At 36.7% G+C, this 19,372-nt stretch overlaps 3 protein-coding genes across 20 annotated transcripts; 2 read left to right on the top strand and 1 right to left on the bottom strand.

Annotated features, from left to right (window-relative positions):
* The first annotated feature begins 2,083 nt into the window (after positions 1–2,083).
* On the top strand, positions 2,084–5,678 carry LOC112286680 (vesicle-associated protein 4-1). Of its 3 annotated transcripts, none has more exons than XM_024528809.3 (8): positions 2,084–2,602; positions 2,971–3,041; positions 3,286–3,367; positions 3,736–3,845; positions 4,126–4,203; positions 4,371–4,499; positions 4,753–4,789; positions 5,212–5,678. In XM_024528809.3, exons 1-8 carry the CDS (start codon positions 2,287–2,289, stop codon positions 5,343–5,345), a joined length of 957 nt encoding a protein of 318 aa, XP_024384577.1. In that variant the 5' UTR covers positions 2,084–2,286; the 3' UTR covers positions 5,346–5,678. The 3 variants fall into 3 exon arrangements, with proteins under 3 accessions (XP_024384577.1, XP_090109243.1, XP_024384579.1); XM_090253117.1 differs by having other exon boundaries at positions 5,138–5,678; XM_024528811.3 differs by lacking the exon at positions 4,753–4,789.
* Positions 5,665–7,883, bottom strand: LOC112286679 (uncharacterized). Of its 2 annotated transcripts, none has more exons than XM_024528806.3 (2): positions 7,699–7,883; positions 5,665–6,955 (listed from the first exon to the last, which is right to left on the bottom strand). In XM_024528806.3, the coding sequence occupies exon 2, from the start codon at positions 6,930–6,932 to the stop codon at positions 5,874–5,876; it is 1,059 nt and encodes a 352-aa protein (XP_024384574.1). In that variant the 5' UTR covers positions 6,933–6,955; positions 7,699–7,883; the 3' UTR covers positions 5,665–5,873. The 2 variants fall into 2 exon arrangements, with proteins under 2 accessions (XP_024384574.1, XP_090109242.1); XM_090253116.1 differs by lacking the exon at positions 7,699–7,883 and adding an exon at positions 7,480–7,683.
* Positions 7,884–11,178: 3,295 nt separating this feature from the next.
* On the top strand, positions 11,179–14,879 carry LOC112286258 (uncharacterized). 15 transcript variants are annotated; one of them, XM_090253109.1, is made up of 6 exons: positions 11,400–11,644; positions 11,901–12,046; positions 12,597–12,915; positions 13,506–13,762; positions 14,286–14,321; positions 14,576–14,879. In XM_090253109.1, exons 4-6 carry the CDS (start codon positions 13,510–13,512, stop codon positions 14,674–14,676), a joined length of 390 nt encoding a protein of 129 aa, XP_090109235.1. In that variant the 5' UTR covers positions 11,400–11,644; positions 11,901–12,046; positions 12,597–12,915; positions 13,506–13,509; the 3' UTR covers positions 14,677–14,879. The 15 variants fall into 15 exon arrangements, 8 of the variants coding, with proteins under 8 accessions (XP_090109237.1, XP_090109235.1, XP_090109240.1 ...); XM_090253114.1 differs by having other exon boundaries at positions 14,554–14,879; XM_090253115.1 differs by having other exon boundaries at positions 14,286–14,390.
* Positions 14,880–19,372: the final 4,493 nt, after the last annotated feature.

Below are 19,372 nucleotides of genomic sequence, written 5' to 3'. Positions count from 1 at the left end.
AAAATTAATTATTCAAGCATGAAAATTAAATAAATCTTTTTTATTGAAAAAGAAATAAATTTTAATTTTGGTTAAATTTTCTATCTTTATTAGGACCAAATAAAAAAAATTAATTCATTTTAATTTTAAAATAAATTTTTTTAATAATAATATTTTTAAATAATAAATTAAAGATGATAATAAATTATTATATATATTCCAAATCATAAATAAGATTTTAAAATGATATATTTTTCTTTTAAAAGAATTTTAGAACTTTTATAATATTGTGCAAGTATTAAGTTCTTTTGCTTTGATATTAATATATTAAAAATATTAATTTATATGCAACATTGTACAAAAAATACAGCCAAGATTTATACATATATTAATAGAATATGAAATTTAAATATAATAAAAAAAATATACATGTCTATAAAGTATATATATATATATATATATATATATATATATAGAATTATAATTTATATACATAAGTAACAATAAAATACATGTCATTGTTCAAATATAATAAAAATAATATATATCTTAAATCTTTTAATTGACACTTTGAAATAATAAACCTCAATAAATTAAATTAAAAATGCATATGCTACTAAATAGAATAATAATAATAAATTCTTAAGCAATATTTTGATATTATGTTGTTTACTTTTCATAGTATTACTTTACAAATAAATCATTAATTGGAATTTTAGGACAAATTTATAATTTTTGACATAAAATTTTAAAATAAACTTTTAAAATAAAAAATCAAACATTACTCAACAATAAAACAATCAAAAAAGTCAAATGAATTCAATTAACATGATATTATATCTTATGTATTAAGATAGGCTTTACTTATCATACTTAAGAGGCCCCCTTTGCACAAGCTACACACCATAACAAACATGGTTTTAGGTCATTTACATTAAGTTCCATACCAAGAGCAAAAGCACCTTTGATGGAGTGTGTACAAAATGGGTGGAGACCCTAAGTTGTAACCAAGTGAAGGAACTCAAATTATATCTAAGTTTTGGAGAAATTTTTTCAAGATATTGAAGGTGGACATAAAACTATCTTTGGCTTTAGTATCCATACAAACCTACAATATTGGAATCATAAAAAGGGGGCACCCCACCCAAAAGGTGTAGTAACCAAGCATGGTAAATTATACACATTAGGGGGGTTGCAAGAACACCCCCTTTTGCAGCACATTTATCATCATGTGGGTAAGCCTCCCCCCTCCCTAATTATTTATTTTATTTTATTACTCCCTTGGCAGTCAAAACGAGGACGGCGATGCCTCTTCAAATATTGGTGGAGAGGCGTTATTTTTTCAAGGGAGACGGGCTAAAGCAAGAAGAGGGAAGACTGAAAAGTCCAAAAGAAAAGTGGGTCAGCTACTATTACCACTACTACTACTCTTCTTTTTCTTTTTCTTTTTTACTGTTTCTTTCCTTTTCTTTTGTGTGACTGGAACAGCTCAACATATTATGCCTATTACAATTGGGCAGCGGATGTGAGAAAATTCGGAAACGCCAATTATAGACACAGTGAGTGAGTGAGAGTGAGTGAGCGAATCACATGGATTTGTAAAACTGGGTTTAGTCAAATTGGATAGTGGGTTTGTGAGGGAGGGAGAAGTGGAAAAGTGCACTTAAAATTGGGGATTTAACTGGTTTTAATTTTTCGTTTTTCGTTTTTCGTTTTGTTACGTTTTGTTTGTGTGTGTATGTATGTGGGAGCGTGGGAATCGATTATCCCCCCTGGTGGACCGTCTGACCCAGGATTTCACAGCGGGTGACCCTGATCAGTTAGCTCCCACGGCAAGTCACGACGATGTTGCCAGCTATGGCTAGCTTTGTGTGAAATTTCGGGGTCCCGCCATAGCTACTGACTCGTGGTTGCTACGCAACGTACCCTCGCGTTCGTCAATTCCAACGCGTGCCTAAAATCAGTTCTTGCTATTCCGGGATTTCTCTCCCCCTAGCTGTGTTTCTTAGCAAACCAGATGAACGTTCGGAGAAAAGTAGGGTGCCTGACAACGCGACTAGTGAGAAATTGAGGCATCACGTGTCGTTTTTTTGAGAGTAGCATTGTTGTGAAACCTGTTAGGTTTAGAATTTTTGGTGAATTGGTTTCGTACAGAAAGACGATCTGAGCAGGTTTTTTTTCTTTTCTTTTCTTTTCTGGGTATGGGAGAGGTGTGAGATCAAGTGTTGGGTTTGTGAAGCATGGTGGTCTTTTCGATGAGTGCCTGTGTCAGAAAATGAGGGTTTGAGAGGATTTTGAGCTGTAGGTATGGCCTCCTCTGAGAAACAGAATTCGGAAGAGAGGTTGTTTCAACAGGCATCGCCCCAGCCATGGAAACTGAAGATGCCGTGGGAGAGGAGCTCTTCGGCTGAGGGTGCCAAGTCAACTAGTGCACACACGCAGTCCGTTAAAAAACGTTCATTGTACGAGCATCCATTTCTTCAGGACACGCTACTGAAAGAAGAAGCTGATGCTGCGGCTGCAGCTGCAACTGCAAATGTCTCCTCGCTGGCCTCACTGAAAGCTCTTTTGTTGACTCGAAGGCGCTTGCGACTCGACCCTGAGAAGCATTTGTACTTTCTATGTTAGTGCTCTGATTTTGACCCTTCGCGGTTTTTGTTTCCCTCCATTGGCATGCTGCGGTGTAGCTCAATTGATAATAAGCCCCCGTCTAGTTTGTTCCCTGACTGATTTGTGAGCCGCATTTGCGAGTGTTCGTGTTTGAGGTGTCAAATCACCCTCTGGATTTTAATAATATAGCATGCCATGTTTGCAATGTCCATTTATAAGACCCATAATCTTCAAGTTCTGGAATCAGAGTATTTAGTTTAACATGAATCATTATGAACTGATTGTTTGTGTGCCCTGTAATGACATCGATTGGAAACGGGTTATATGCCATGCTCGTTGAGAAAGCCTGATAAATTTTTGGGTTTGCATGTGCATGTGCAGATGATCCAGGGAAACAAGTCTCAACTGCAATAAAGATCAAGAATGTCAGCCGCACACACGTCGCTTTCAAAGTAAGCTAGCGGTTTTACCTTTCGCTTGTTCAGAGTGATATCGTTGCTTCAAAATGCCATGACTCCCTGCACTGTTTTAGTGAATTATGCTCTAAATTGTGGGGTTTTCTGTTGACACCTCAAGATTGCTTGTCACGCAGGATAACCTTAAGATATAATGAATCACGGTAGAGCAAACATTGTTTTCCTGTCTGACATGCTTTGCAAGATAACGATTTGAGCTTCTCTGTTTATGCTATTGCAGTTTCAAACAACTGCACCAAAGAGTTGCTTTATGCGCCCCAACAGTGGTGTGCTTGCTCCAAACGAAAGCATCATCGCTACAGGTAATCTCAAGAACATGATTGCTGAACCATTATGAGGAAACAGGTCGAAAACGAATGTATTTGTTGATGTGTCTACAACGAATTCAGGATAGACTTGCTATCTATACTGGAAAGAGGTGGCCTGTTAGATGATAAGTGTATTATGGTGTTTAGAATACATGATGAACATAATGCGGGCTCATGAATTACAGATAATCTACATCATTTTCTCAAAGATGAACATGGGTTATGGCTATGCAGATCTCATCTTGTGAGATTATCACTTGAAGAGTGGGTTGTCATGACTTCATTTGCTCATCCAATTTGGTGATGCTAGTTGGGTCGTACATAACAAATTATTTACTGATGGAGCTGTTATGGGACTGTAGTGGTGAAGTATATAGAGCCAATGACAGGAAGTCAGGAGAGAAAGACCAAAGAGAAATTCAAGATAGTTAGTCTGGCAGTGAAGCCAGATATCGAATATGCTCCGGAACTGGTGAGTATAACTAATGCTAATGAGTTCTGAAGCACTAGAAGAAGTTTTAGACATGTATTGCTATCCACATGTTGGAACAAATTTTGCTTGTGGTTGTCAGGGCGGATCAGACTTATTGAGCGCAAAGGGATATGCAGTGTCTTTATGAGGATGTGATGTATGGAAGGGATGTTCGTGTTGCTTGGAATTGCAAATGATCGCATTTTGACGCACTTGCGTAAGGGTGACCACCCGTTGGCTCCTGGGGTGCTAACTGATAGTCTCTCTTGACTACTTGAAGTTTGACCATCAAAGAGATATAGTTTCTGTGGAGCGCATTCTACGAGTTGTTTTCGTCGACCCTAACAAGGCGTCACCTGTAAGCAATTTCTCAAGTATGTTCTGTGTATGTGTGTAGTATAGCTTCGTTGTCAGGTTCTAATAATTGATATTAGTATTCTTTGCAGTCTATTTTCTCTGTGCCAGCCTTTGATCTTGTGGATGATAAAAATAGCCTCGAGTTCACTTCTGCATTTCGGGTTACAGGAGGTATTGAACAGGTTGCAAACGCGGCTGGCAGAGGCTGAAGCTGCTGAAGCGGCTCGTTTGCAGCCCGAAAAAGAGGAGGTTCCTAAGACCACAATGGTCCAGGAGGGGCTCGTAATTGATGAATGGGTACGTTGTACATTATATGTTTGATGTGAACTTTTTCCGTATTCTTGTACACGCTTATGATTGTTCTTCAAGTTGAGTTTCCTGAAGTGAAGTCATGTAGTCTTGTGCCCACGTGTCGTGTCCAAGAATGCATGCATCTCAAGACCTAATGTATGTATAAGAGCGGAATACTTTGTAGAGCAAACCGACCTGTAGTTTCCGTTACATGCCTGCATATTACATCCTTGAGGTGTCTCTCTTCTTTGTTGTCCAGGCTTCGTCGGGATTGCAAATAGGAGGGATAACTGAAGGTACATCATTCTAGATTTAGCACATGTGGAGACCTAAACTTACAACAGCGTCTTTCCATTCCTGTCAACCTGTAGTGTGTACAGGTTATAGGCTAAACATCAGAGTTCTCACAGCCAGTTGATGGACTTTTTGTCGTTAGAATTTGAAATGCTCTTGGGTTTTCAGTGAATTGGATCACAACATCTGCTCCAAAATCTCTCCTTGCATGCAGATCTCTTGAAACATTACTGCAACAGATCTTCTCGCAGACTGCTCTCTTGAACTAGACACGCAATAGTTGTGATTTTTTAAGTGAAATCAACCTTGGCACGGAGCTAATTCTGCTGCATGGCTGTGTTTTGAAAAAGATTGCATATTTCCGCAAGAATGGCTTTGCTTTCCAGCGGCTCTCAGCACTGTTTTCTGTTACGGTGCCTCGCAGAAACAACGCAGAGAAGATTATCTCGCCCGTCAACAGGTCGAAGGCGGAGAGTCTTTATGAGATTGCGAGTTGTGAAAGTGCGTTCGCGCAACCGATCGCAGTACTCAAAACTTGAAAGAGCGAAGGAGTGGTGATAGTGTACGTCCTATGATGTCAAAGAAGACCATTTCATGCTCACGCAGGCTATTGCAAGACTTCTGGTGGACAATTCCAATGTGCGTGAGGGTATCGCTGTAGGTGCTGCTTGGACATTCGTGGAGTTTTGGCAGGAATCTGCGTGTCATACATTCTCTCGGTGCAGTGGAAATTCCATCTTAGTTGTTTCACAGGGTATTAACTTCTGACTCTTTAGAAGTCGATGACATTCATCAGAATGACCAGCATATAAAATCTGCTATCACCTTGCCAGGGTGGACAGTTATACATAAATAAATGAGTTAATGAGTTGCAATATTTGATAAATGAAACGAACTGCTCGAATTCTTTTATATTGCAACTTTGGAACTTCCTCCGTACACTGAAATTTTTCAGATTTTAGGCGAAATCCTCAGAACTAAACTACACTCGCCGTCTAAAGCTGGCTATCTAGTTTACAATATTTACCAAGTGATGTGGTTGTCATCGCATAAATGACAGATCTAACAATCTAGTTCTTCAAGCATCTAGTAATTTCCTTCGGCAAAATCTTTCGCGACCTTCTTGAGCTCAGTCTTAATCTTCTCAGGAGGGAGGAGATGCAGATCTTTCTTAGGCCCAAGTAATTGAGGAGAGTCAGGAAAGTTAAACTTGTCGTATCTCGTAGATGAGTGATACTTACCAGCATCAAAGGCAAGGGCAGCCGCCTTCTCCGTGTCGAATGAACCAAGCCATACTTTCCTAGATGAAGAAAAAACCCTGATCTCTGACACCCATTTCCCATTTCGTCTCCGAACCCCAATGAACCTTTCACTGTGATCTGCACTCCTGTACCTCGTTCTTGCCCGTGCACGTCTTCGAAATCTCCGCATCCTCGACATCCATTTACAAGCAGAAAATATCCTCTTCATGATATGCCATCCTCGCCTCCCCGTGCTTTGGTCATGTTCTTCCTCCTCGTCGATAACGCAATTTTCGACAGCCCAAGCATACAGTGCCAAGGTGGAGGAAAAACCGCCAACATCTCTGATGCCCTCGGCCATTGCACTAGAATTGAGCTGCAAGCCCTTCGAGTCATAACACAGCTCGGAGATCATATCATCACATTCATCAGCACTCCCTTTACTGCTGGGCAAGGGATTGAACGAGTCCGATGAATACAAATCACGATCCTCCCGATTAGACGTCGGTAGTGGGAGACCGTGAGGATGTTGGGGTACGCTGCAACTTGCAGAATCCAGCAGCATCGAGTAATCTGAATCAGTGCGATGCAGAAGAGGAGTCTCATCTTCATCTTGTGCCCCATCCAAGTTTCTCTGAAATCGCGGTAGACCTGGTTCGCAGGATTCATATAGAGCTTGCCAGTCCCCCAAAGTTTGAGAATCATAAAACTGGGTAGGAGTTGATGATCCTTCAGTACTGTGGTGTCTGTGTGCCGAGTCCGATGCACCACTCGTGCAAAAAAACTTCTCGCAAAACCTCATAAAGTCACGGTCTCTCAGTCGACGTAGCCTATCTTTGAAGCGCCCAACGGCGTGCGACTGTCTGACCAGCATCCCCCATTGGCATGGCTTCTTTCCTGTCATGCTCAGCCTCAACCCTTCTTTACCTGCAACAAATATCCGAACATTGACCAGGTGGTGAGCACACCACAAATAGCCCGAAAACCCAAGAAAAAACCTCAGAATCAGTGTAGCATGTCAAATCCCCGCACTCGTTGTGATCACCAAGAATGCGAAAAAACAAACAGTTTTCTTGAATTACTCGCATCAGAAAGAGATCTCAAATTCTCTCCTCGAATACTCTGACTCGCACCACTGAAACGGTGGGGAGCTGCTAGATATTGGTTAGAAGAACAACACTTACGAGAAAGTAGCGTGAGGAACGGCTTATATGAAATACAGAAACAGTTTCTATTTCTTTCAATGAACAGATAAACAACCTCCGGCATTATCGAAGGAATATCAAGGGATGTAGGCAGAAACGAAGCTCACAACAAGTCGCGACTAATTTTTCGGACTCATTTGCAGACAGTTTTACCACGAAAAATATGCATTGTCCAGCAACAAGGAGGGAAATCACTAGCGTAGCACACACCCAGAAGATCATTTTACAAAAAAAACATTTAGATACCTGTTGGATCATCAGTCACCACGATCTCTGAACTTTCAACACCTAGCAATCGAAAAGCAATTAAAGAAAAACCCTCAGTTGACGAAAATACACACTTGTCTGTGAGCATTAATACAAGATTGAGGGGTAGCATGAACTATCTTCACACATACCCACACCCAAGCCTCCACACACACACACCAACACCTCTAAACAATGAGCTTCGGAGCAAGACTTTACCAGATAGCTCCGCGTCTCTGAAGATGCTCTGCTCCCCGCACTGAACTGGGTCACTTGAGGAAATGCAGCTACACGATTAAAACTCCACGGGCCAAGATTTTGCCGTCAGCTGGCAATCTCCCCGCCCGTTTGTCAGCAACGACACTTCCACTCGCGATCACACCACCTCGACTCTACCAGAGGCTAAGAGAGAAAATAACAACATCGCCTGAAACGCTAACGAAATATAGCAACACAGTCTTTCCGAGAAAGGGACGAAAACCTTGGAATGAAGCGCTCCAGAATATAAAAAAATGAGGGTAAACCGATCAGCGTGGACTTGACTGAATTATTTTTCCACGATCTTTCCAAGATCATTACCACGAACTTCTGTTAGCATTGAATCTATGCCGACATTTTGCACACTCTGATTGGTCGCGCAGAATGCACTTTGTCTGACGCTTCATGCACAGTAGAAATGGAGGCAACGAGCGGCCTTATCGTCGATAGAAAATTCGATCTCATGACGCAGTCGCTTCACAAGCACAGAAACTTTCGGTATCTAACCAAGGCACATACTATAATTATAATAAACCCCTTCTTTGATGTGTCGGCAAAGGTAGGTCGGGAGACGGAGAACCTCATTTCCAAGGCTGGAGAGAAAGACGAACAAGACAAGGCTTCTAAAAGGATGGATGTCGTTCATCTAGAATAAACACATTATTATCCTACCGTGCCCCGTCATCCTGCCCCCACCGGCCCGTCAAAAATCGACCCGCTACCACGGTTACCCGGTTGCTGCCTATATCTTGCAGCGAAATTCTGCCCTCTGCCCCCATTTAAACATAAGTTTCTTGCCCGCTGCCCATTCCGCTAGCCCGCCCTCGGTACCCTGCCTGGCAGATGGCGGCTTCCAGCCTGCTTGCTTCGGTGGCGGGCCAGTCTCCAACTGCAGGCCTTAACTCTGGCCACCCAGGGTTAGGACCCGCAACATTAAATACATTTTATATTAATAAAATATTTTATTGACAAATAATTAATTATTATATTATAAAAACTTATAATTAGTAATAATTATATATAAATTATTTCATTCTAGTTATTACATTAAATAATAAAATATATTATGTGAATAACAAGATTCATATTTATTTATTTATTTATTTATAATATTTATTTTACTGTCTTCATATTTATAAAATATATTAATATTTAAATTTAAATTACTGTAGATAATATTTTTAAAATATAAGTAATATTTTTATTATGTATATATATATATATATATATATATATATATGAGGTTCATTTTTATTAAATATTACATATTAATTGAATTTTTAATGTTATGTTTTAGCTGAACTATGAATAATTTATATGGTGTAATATAATTTTTTAAATTTATGTATGTAACTTATTGAACTATTTATAAATAATAAATTATTTAAAAAATAATAATAAATTATTTATAAAAAAATTATAAATTACTTGCATAAGCTATCATTAGATTAATAAAATTATATTTAATGATTATAGGTTTAATTATGATTTTTTAACTTGATGATTTTTATTATGTTATTTTATTTTTTATTTTTGATGTTATTTGAAAGGAAAAAAATCAAAATGTATAAATGAGGATGATATGTTAAGATGTTAAAAACTAATATTTAATGTAACATAATTAAATGAAAGTATTTTTTTAAATATAAATAAGTACACATATGTATATGAACCGAATTTAAGTACTTTATACAAGGAAATTTTAAATTAATAAGATTAAGTGCATATTATATTGTATAAGAAGTATGTTTAATTTTTTAGTATAAAAGGACTAATTCTACGTTTCTTTTGCATATGAGCCTCTTTAATCTTATAAATTTTAATAGATTTGTTTAAACATTCTATCTTAGATTCAAAAAATATATTTAGATAGATATAATTAGTAATACTTTAAAAAGATAGAGATTGAGCATGATCATCTCTTTATGAAGAATTGTTGCAAAGTATTCAATTGCAACCAAACCCTCCCTCTTTCATACTTTTACAAGTTGTTTTGCACATTCTTTCATCTCTCTTTTAGTGGTTCCTATGCTAAACTCTTTTTATAGATGTCTCTGCAGAGTGACTGTTAATAGTGGTATATACATAACTTATGTAAAAATAAAATGACACTCGATATTATTTTTTAATAACATCTTGTTTAAGACATTAAAATTATATATTTTTTAACATATATTATCTACAAATTTACCTTTGCAACAAGTTTATTTTTTTATTTTTTGTTATTAGTCCTTTTATATATCTGAATATATATATATATATATATATATATATATTCTTAAAATTCTATCTAATATTTAAATAATTGAATTCATATAGTTATAGAATTTTCTTGGCACATTATTTTTGAACAATTAAATTTTTGGTGTATATTCTGTAACACACACAGTATATGATATTAAATAATTTTAATAAAATAAAATAAATAAAAATTTATACTATGTTTAATTAATTAATTAATTAATTAATTAATTAATTAATTAATTATATTTATTTGAAGGTATGTAAAATATATAATATTATATCAATTTAAAAGAGAAAATTATACTTTGTACAATAAATTTTTCTTAAGAACTTAAATATTTAAATTTCTCAAGAAAGCTATACCAAGAACACTTTATCATAAAAAATTATGACCCCTTAAATTGTATATATATATATATATATATATATATATATAATTTTCTTATTTCTTAAGAAGCAAAATCCAACAAAACTTCAATACTGTAGTATTTAACATTAGCTACTATTGTGGTTGCAATTTGATATCATTTAAAAACATTAAATGAAAGAAAAGAAAAATTGTAGAAAAAATTAGAAGTTTGCTTTGAAATTTATGCAATTACATCTTATGAACATTGGTAGAAGATTTCAAAATAAAATAAAATAAGTAAATAAATAATATTCTTATTGTATGTTTGATAGCTTACAAGTAATTTGACATTATAATCTGGTTCATTAATTCAATTTGTAGTCCTTGTGTAATTGTATGTTTAATTAAAGAAAAAACTTTTATTTTTTGTAAAAATATACTATTTTAGATATATTGTGGTATCAAAAAAAATTCTTTGCCAAATCTTTAAGATACTCTTTAACCTTTTGTGTCTTATTAGTAGGAAATACCAAAGAAGCAAAAATATTTCAAAGTTTCTGTAATCATAAATTTATTTAAAGTATTTAATTTAATAATATTTTTATTCAAGATGGCAATTATACATTCTATATTTAAAACACAGCAAAAAGAGAGTCACAAAGTTAGCATGCAACATCGTTCAGAACAAAACACTTTAACTATCACATTGACCTGCTTGCAACTTAGTCATGTTTCAATATTCCACAGCTACCTTCACAAAAGCACATCAAAATTGCTACACAAACCCTAACAAAACATTACATAGACGGTTGACACAACAGTTGAGAAACATTTTCACACTTTCCCCATGCAGTAGACACAAAACAAGCTCATGGGGCATCCTCGTAAAAGTTACTATAAAGAAAACTCAGCGATGGGGAAAAAGAAGCTTTCACTTTAAAGAAAAACTTTTGAACAGACTTGTCACTTTTTTCTCCCTCACAAACTTTTGAAAGCTGACTTTGTAAAGTTTCGGAGGATGCAAGCGGCGGAGGTTCGCATGCGGGGGCCTTCCTTCGTCCAGGTTCCCTTTCAACGCACTTTGTAGGGCATCGTTGATCGAGACTTTCCTCGATTTCCCTCGCATTTTGTTGAAGCATCGTGCGTCCCAGGAATGATCTTCTGGACAATTCCCGTCCAATTGTAGTTGTTGGTTTTACTTCACGAAAATGGCTGGCTCTCAAACTTTCGGGTTCTCGCGGTGAAGTGGGGTGTGCGTGTGTGCCGGGAACTGAATCTTCTCGGGAATTAGCATCATTCTTGTCGTTGATAGAGGTATTGTGGCGATGGCGACGCCAATTAGGTTAAGAGTTTGATCTTCAATTTGAGATCGCTTATTTATTGCTTTTTCTCCCTCTCCTCTGTCTTCTGCGCTTTAATGTTGTGGTTCTTTTCGGCATCTGTTACTTCTTCCAATTTATTCTCAAATGTCTATGTTGTTATTTCTCATATAGTCCTGCCATTACACACTTGCTGCAGTGGAACTTCGGATGGCTAGTTTTGAATTTTCGATGATTTTATGTTGTTTCAGAGATTCCCGGTGGAGCGAATTATTCAGAAAATTTCAGAAATTGGGCTTCTTTTATGATGGTTTGACTATCAGGGGCGCCAATCTGCGCAGGACCCTTGCCTCATGTCTTAGTCCGATTTTAAGCAATTGCAAAGGAAATCGCCACGGTCGGTAGTCGATTTTAATGTCGTAGCTTTGGATTCCGAACCTTTGTAGAGGGAATTCTGAGGTCGGTTTTTGGCGTTGATTTAGTAAAGTTTTAAACGTCTGATCTAGATGTTGGTTCACATTCGTGTTAAATCGCTGCTCCTGGATTCTCTGTGTATGCTCGCTGCTATTGTGAGTATGTTTTACGTCTTTTGAGAAGAGCCTTTTGAAAATTACAATCACCTCTGCAAAGAGCGACCAAAAAATGATTGGAACTCTTGACCTAAGAAATTATTCTTGAATTCGTGGTCCTGAACACATCACTTGCAGTCGTGTTTATTGATTCAACGCTGGCAACGTCATAGCTTGCTTGGTCATTGACTTCGCATGCTACTTTAGTGGGTTGGATTTCATGACTTTTCATTAGTAGTAACTATGGTGCATCAGCTTTATCAAGGGAGGGAAAATGACGCAACACGTCTTTTGTGAATATTGAATCTGTCAGCAGGGACGTAGCAGAACAGACAACGTAACCGTGTGATAACAGATTGTTGACAAAATGCACTTCAGGAATTTTGAAGAATATTGGCCTTTCTATGTCAATCAACACACAAAAATATCGACACGAAGATGGCACTTCTGTGCGACCGGCTTAGCAGCTGTATTTACCATAGCTGGAATTGTAATAAAATGGTGGCTTCTGTTCTTTGCTCCTCTGTTTGGGTTCGGGCTTGCTTGGTACAGCCATTTCTTCATTGAAGGCAACAAACCGGGCTCTTTCGGTCACCCTATATGGTCCTTCATTTGCGACTACAAGATGTTTATCTTGATGCTCACTGGCCGGATGGATCGTGAAATAAAGCGGCTAGGGAAAAGGCCCATGCTTCAGGTTACTCAACTAATTTTTTCTCCATTAAAGGGATTTTTTGTTTTTGATTGTACATAAATGGTAAAGAATTTTCTGCCATTGTATGTGGTACCATAGAGTGCAGTCAGATTCAGTTCTGAGAGGTAAAATTTGTGTTGTGTTTTCTGTTATGGTGGTCGCTTTGCCATCCTCTAGAAAAGCAGACCGACACTGTGTCGGTCTTGTAAGTGTAAAAAGAAGAAGCCTCCTAGCAGACTTCTCGACTGACTACTGTATTATAGAGCTTGATGCCCGATGCATCACATATGTCTGGAGTTTGGATTTATAAACTCACTAATTTTGGTGTTGTATGGTTCATGATTTTGCAATACAGAACGTCAGAGGCCTTGTGCCTATCCTTAGTCATCCTAAGTTTACCACCTATATTGTTACAGCTCTTCTGAAATTACAGCCTTGTTATTATTGGTGTTTATTCACTTGTAAGAACGCCTGTCTAAGCTACACGTGGGTGATCAATTTGACAAGATTATTAACAGTCAGGTCACTCGTCATGAGTATCGATGTGCTCTTGAAAAATGTTCATATACAGTTCGAACTTGGGGTTGATTCAGGAGGATGAATACATGGTCGGAAGGAGATACTTCGATGCCAAGCAAGAAAATAGGATTGTTCTACGGCGACAAACCCCCCGAGGCCGTTGAAGCTCTCAGTTGTAGGATGGTAGACGATTCTTGGAGTTGTGCATTATGGAATGGAGCGGGCTTGTTAGTTGTACACAACCTTTCAGCTGGGCATTTCTGTGAACAAATCTCAGAACCTGAGCATTTGAAGATGTCACTCGGTGGCTTTCCCCTTGCTCGACTTATCGGTACTGCTCTGCAGAGCCTTGGTGGTTCCTTATTATGTACTCACTTGGAATAGTAATGTTTTTACATGACTAGCTGTGTCTAAGAGTTGGTTCAAGATTTAAGGATCCTGTCGCTACTTGGTCACCAGAAGCTATCGTGACATTTTGAAGGTGCATCAAAATATACATGTTTATGTAGATATATATCTATATATAAACCAGAACGTGTCTTGTCCGTGCTTTAATATCATCTTCTTATTATTTGACGCATAAGTAACGGATACCCAATATTGAAAGTCCACAAGATTTGTTGTGAGAGTTGTTTTACACAGAAAATTTTCTAGTTCGAAGAGCAGATCATCTCTATGTTCTTTTCATCGAAATTGTTTGAGTCGGTGTCAACGATGGAGTTATCTCAGTAAAATATGTTTGATTCAACGATCTGGAAAAAACTTGTGAACTTGTGGGGTCTACCTGATCCATAAGCGAATTTGAAAATGGAATTTTAACACAAGAATCTGGATTTTCGGTGCCATGTGACCAGCCAACCCACGGAAGAATGTCGTAGTCACAAATCAGTGTAAGCTTTTGTACCCTTTTGATTGCAATGTAAACTTATCTCAGAGTATTTTGTGATCCTTTAAGATAGGTGAGTAATGAGAGTTTGATCTTATTGAAATTTTAAAGCATTATCAGATGATTTGATGGACACCCACATTAGTCAACATGAAATGTGGCAAGGTTTTCGTGATCAATAGGATGAGATGTGATTTGTCAATCTCACTAGTGTTGAACTGTGTCTTATCTGACAGACTTCAATGTTCTATGTGCAAGTTGCAACGAGATCGGAGGGCAGTTTTCATCACAACTTTGCCCGAGGATACTATGATAAATGGAAGCGCCATCGAAAGTACTCCCATGCATTTTTGGCGTGATCTGCTTCTGCTCACGTAAGTGCTTGTAGAATCACCGGACTCGTCTTAGCTTCAATACTTGACAATTGAGGTCGAAATTGAGATTCAGGATGTAATTTTTCAACTATCCTGAGATGTAAGCAAAGATCCCACTCAACCTGATTTCGAAGTATAGCAAGACGTTTCCTACATTCTGAATCAAATACTATGAAGAATTAATTTCAGTCTGCGTATTAATGTGCTTTTTGTACCACTGATTGTATTGCCACAGTAGATTTTATTCAGGATTATTTTTGTCTTATCTTGATTATTTATTTCAAGTTTTATCAAAATTACTTGTTGTGATTTTACCAACACCAACATTGGTTATAGAATTCTGATTTTAAAACTAAAGAATATATAATTTTATATTAAAAGTAATGTTTGGCTATAAATAAGTTTTAATTTGTGTGATTAATTCAACAAATATAGTATAATAATGTAAGCTTGCTTGGTTGAAAAGAATGTGAACGATGAGCTAGAAAGAATCATTTATACTCATTTTATCATGTCATTATATTTGCACAGATCATTAAAAAGTAATTGTTCTTCAAATCAAATTTATTTTTATTAACTTTATCTTGGATAATTTTAATCACGATATATTTGATGCATTCTTCTTACGATGTTTTTTTAAATTTAAGATAATAAATATAGTATTCTATAATAATTTGTATCAACAAAATTGTACATTATAAAACTTAACTGCATCAAATAAACAAAAGCCCATAATAGTTTTATTACTATAAATATTGTCTTCCAAGATATTTTACAACATTTAAAAAATATTTCTTAATTTCATAATATTTTAGAAGTTAAAATAATATATTTACATATATTTATATTATGATCTTAACAGCTTAAATAATATAATTTTATAAGAATAAGTTTATTTTTTTAAGAAAATTTAGAAAATATTTTTAGTCGTGCAATTAAAGATGTTAAATAAACGAAATTAAGATTATTCTTACTTTTGTAAATTTCACTTTGAATCCTTATAAAATTTCTTCCATATCAGTCTTAAAATATGTAAGAAATATGTACACATTCTATTGCATTGTTTTATTTAGACCTCTTTTACTGGAAAAGTATAAAATTTTAAATTAAAAAAAATATTTAAAAAAAAAATAACATCTTTTGAATTGTAATTGAAATGTAGAATTTATAAATAAATATATGTAAGTGTCAAAAAACCATTGAAAACACATGCAAATAAAAGAAGATGATTTGGACTTTTAGCATCTCTGCTTGAGTTTTTGGTCATCACCCTATGTAATAACAATAACATAATTTATTATTGCAATGGATCAAAATGCATGAAGAACAAAACCTTTTGAGATAAAAATAACTCCCACATGCAAGTCTTTCTAATGACAATTCTTTTGTTACCTTTTCTTTAGCCTTTTTTTTATCAAAATGTACTCATTAAAGCTTTGCATCATCTCTTATCAAATTGTGACAAAATAAAAATAAAAATGTTGTATGAAAGAAGAGATTAATCTTTTTAATACAAAATCCTTAGATTTTAATATATTCTAAAACATATAACTTGTAAAACTAAGTTTAAAAAGCTCTTAGTAATTATCAGGACAATATGAAAGAATACATTTCTCTTCTTAAAGTTATAAAAAATAAATAAATAAATAAAATTGAATTAGCTTTCCATCAACAAGTATTTTCTTGAACCAATACTCTATAGATAAAAACAATTTTGCCAAATTAGTGGCTATGTCAAGCAAAATGACATTGTCATATTATGTAAAAATAAACCTAGAAATATACTCTATATGTTAGGAACATAATCCTTAGAACCTTCTAGAGACAAGTTTCTAGAACCTTCTAGAAGCAAGTCTCTGGAACCTTCTAGAAGCTTCTTAGTTGGTAGAAGATATTAGGGACATAGTCCTTAGAACCTTCTAGAGATAAGTTTCTAGAACCTTCTAGAAGCAAGTCTCTGGAACCTTCTAGAAGCTTCTTAGTTGGTTGAAGTTGCTTGAGAAGCTTCCTAAATAGAAGTATATATTGGAATCGAGGTTGAAGAGTTCTTCAATCTCGACAACACATCTCTTGGAACTCTAGCTCACCTCTCTGGTGTTGTTCTTATATTCATCTGATTAATCTAGTTCTTGCAAGTTCTTCTTGAACTTCTTGTTAGATCTCGAGTTTGTATTTCTGTGTCCGTGACAGTTTGTCGAGACTTCACTCACCTCAGATATCAGAGTTAGTTTCTTCCTCATTAGAGTGTGGATTACTCCTTTGCTTGGAAGTATACTAGCATTTTAGAGGTTGCAGATTACCTTCCTCTAAACTGATACTTCTTTTGTTACAATATTGGAATCTTATTCTTCTTGGAGAGAGTGGATTGCCCCTTTTCTTGAAGCTCTTAAGGCATTTTAGAAGTTGCGGAGTACCCTCATCTAAACCAATATTATCTTCTTGTAGAGTCATTTCTATCCTTCTCTTAGAATGGTCGAGGGCCAAGACATTAGTATGACGGAAAGTTCGAAGTCTAAGTTGGATGCTATCATGAATGCCCTCGCTACGTTATCGCAAAGAACTACAGAGATTGAAGGAGTCGTGGCAAGGCTTCATAATGATGTAGCATCTTGGATGGCACAATCTAGGTTGCACCAGCCTCAAACTTCTGCACTTGGAGAAGCAACTTTACCTCACGTTCGACAAGCACCGTTGGTTCTACAACATAAGGAGTCCCGAGTTAGCCTTTCGGACAAGTTCGATAGTACGCATTCCAAGTTTCGAGGATTCGTCAACCAAATCAGGTTGATAACAGTTTTACAGCGCGAACGCTATCCAACGGAGGAGTCACGTGTTGGGCTTGTTGGAACCTTACTTACAAGACAAGCTCTATCATGGTTTGCTCCTTTGTTTGAGAAACGATCGTCCATACTAAACAACTTTGAAACCTTTTTGGAAGCATTTGCGGAAGCATTTGGTGAACATGACAAGGTTCGATGGGCTACAACAAAGATCCGGTTACTACGACAAGGGATGCGCTCTATATTAGTCTATGCATCGGACTTCAGGCAATTAGCATGCGACATCAATTGGGACAAAGAAGCGTTGATGAGTCAATTCTATTGGGGTTTAAGGGACGATGTGAAGGATTTTTTGTTAACTCTTCATGATCCACAAATGCTCAACGAAGCTATTAGCCAAGCTGTGAAGTACGATAACCACCTATTTCAACGCCGTCAAGATCAATGTTCAAGACAACATACGGTTCGCCATGTCTCAACTATGTCGACAAGTAACGTGAATTCACATTCAGAGATAGAAGACATGCAAATTGATGCGGTACGTGTCAAATCTCTTACTCTAGAAGAAAAAAAGCGCCATATGGATGAAGGTCTATGCTTGTATTGCGGTGAAGAAGGCCACAAAGTTGGAAACTGCCCCAAGAAGCAAAATTGACGTATTGTCAAGACTAGGGGCGCATTTATTCAGGAAAACGAGGATGCCCAGCCACAATAGGAAGCGTGCGGCTGGACAGTGAAACATCGCAATAACAACCAGGTTCCTTTCTTTCCGCTCAACCTGCTTTTTGTTTTACAATCTTTTTGCTTATTGGCCCTCAGAAACTGAGAACCTTAGCATTATTAGATTCAGGAGCATCTGCTTGTTTCTTAGACGAAGAATTTGCGAAGCATCGTAAGATCCCTTTAGTACAAAAATTCAAACTTGTTCACATTGAGGTCATAGATGGACGACCTTTATTGTCTGGTAGTGTCACCCATGAATCAGAACCTATAGAAGTGACGTTTAAGGGCCATAGTAGTCATATTATTTTCAATATTATTAGAACCCCATCAAATCCTATTATTCTTGGTCTTTCTTGGTTGGAAAAGCATAATCCATCCATAGATTGGAAGTTGCGGAAGATGACCTTTTCCACAAAACCACCCAAGAGCAAGCCTAGTAGAAAACCCCGAATAGAGAAATCCTTATTTATTGGAGCAAGAGCGTTTATAAGATCATCCAAGGAAGGCACACCATTTGTCATTTATGCGGCTCCAACTAACTGGGAGAAGATCTCAACAACAAGTATACCAGAGCAATATAAGGATTTTAAAGACGTGTTTCAAAAGAAAAATGTCGACATGCTACGAGAACACAGACCATATGATTACGCCATAGATTTACAGGAAGGAACACAACCGCCTTTTGGCCCAATCTACAATCTATCGTAGATGGAGTTGGCAGAGTTGCAGAAGTACATCGACGAGAATCTAGCCAAGAACTTCATCCGTCATTCAAAATCGTCAGCTGGAGCACCCATCTTATTTGTGAAGAAGAAAGATGGCTCATTGTAGATGCGCATGGACTATCGAGGCCTGAACAAGGTAACAAAGAAGAATCGTTACCCATTACCCTTGATTTCTGGTCTCTTAGAACAACTTCGACGAGCAAGGATCTTTACAAAAATTGATCTAAGGGGAGCTTACAACCTCGTACGAATCAAGGAAGGAGATGAGTAGAAGACAACGTTCCATATAAGGTATGGCCATTTTGAGTATAATGTCATGCCCTTTGGTCTTACCAATGCTCCAGCGGTCTTTCAACATATGATGAATGACATTTTTCGAGAGTACCTTGACGATTTTGTTGTCATCTATTTGGATGATATTCTGATATTCTCTAAAAATGAGGAAGAGCATGA

This window comes from Physcomitrium patens, chromosome 9 (genome assembly GCF_059467195.1).
Source record: "Physcomitrium patens ecotype Gransden chromosome 9, ASM5946719v1, whole genome shotgun sequence".
In the NCBI taxonomy this organism is placed as follows: domain Eukaryota; kingdom Viridiplantae; phylum Streptophyta; class Bryopsida; order Funariales; family Funariaceae; genus Physcomitrium; species Physcomitrium patens.
The sequence above is the reverse complement of the archived record's forward strand: the minus strand, read 5'-3'. Positions and strand labels throughout refer to the sequence as shown.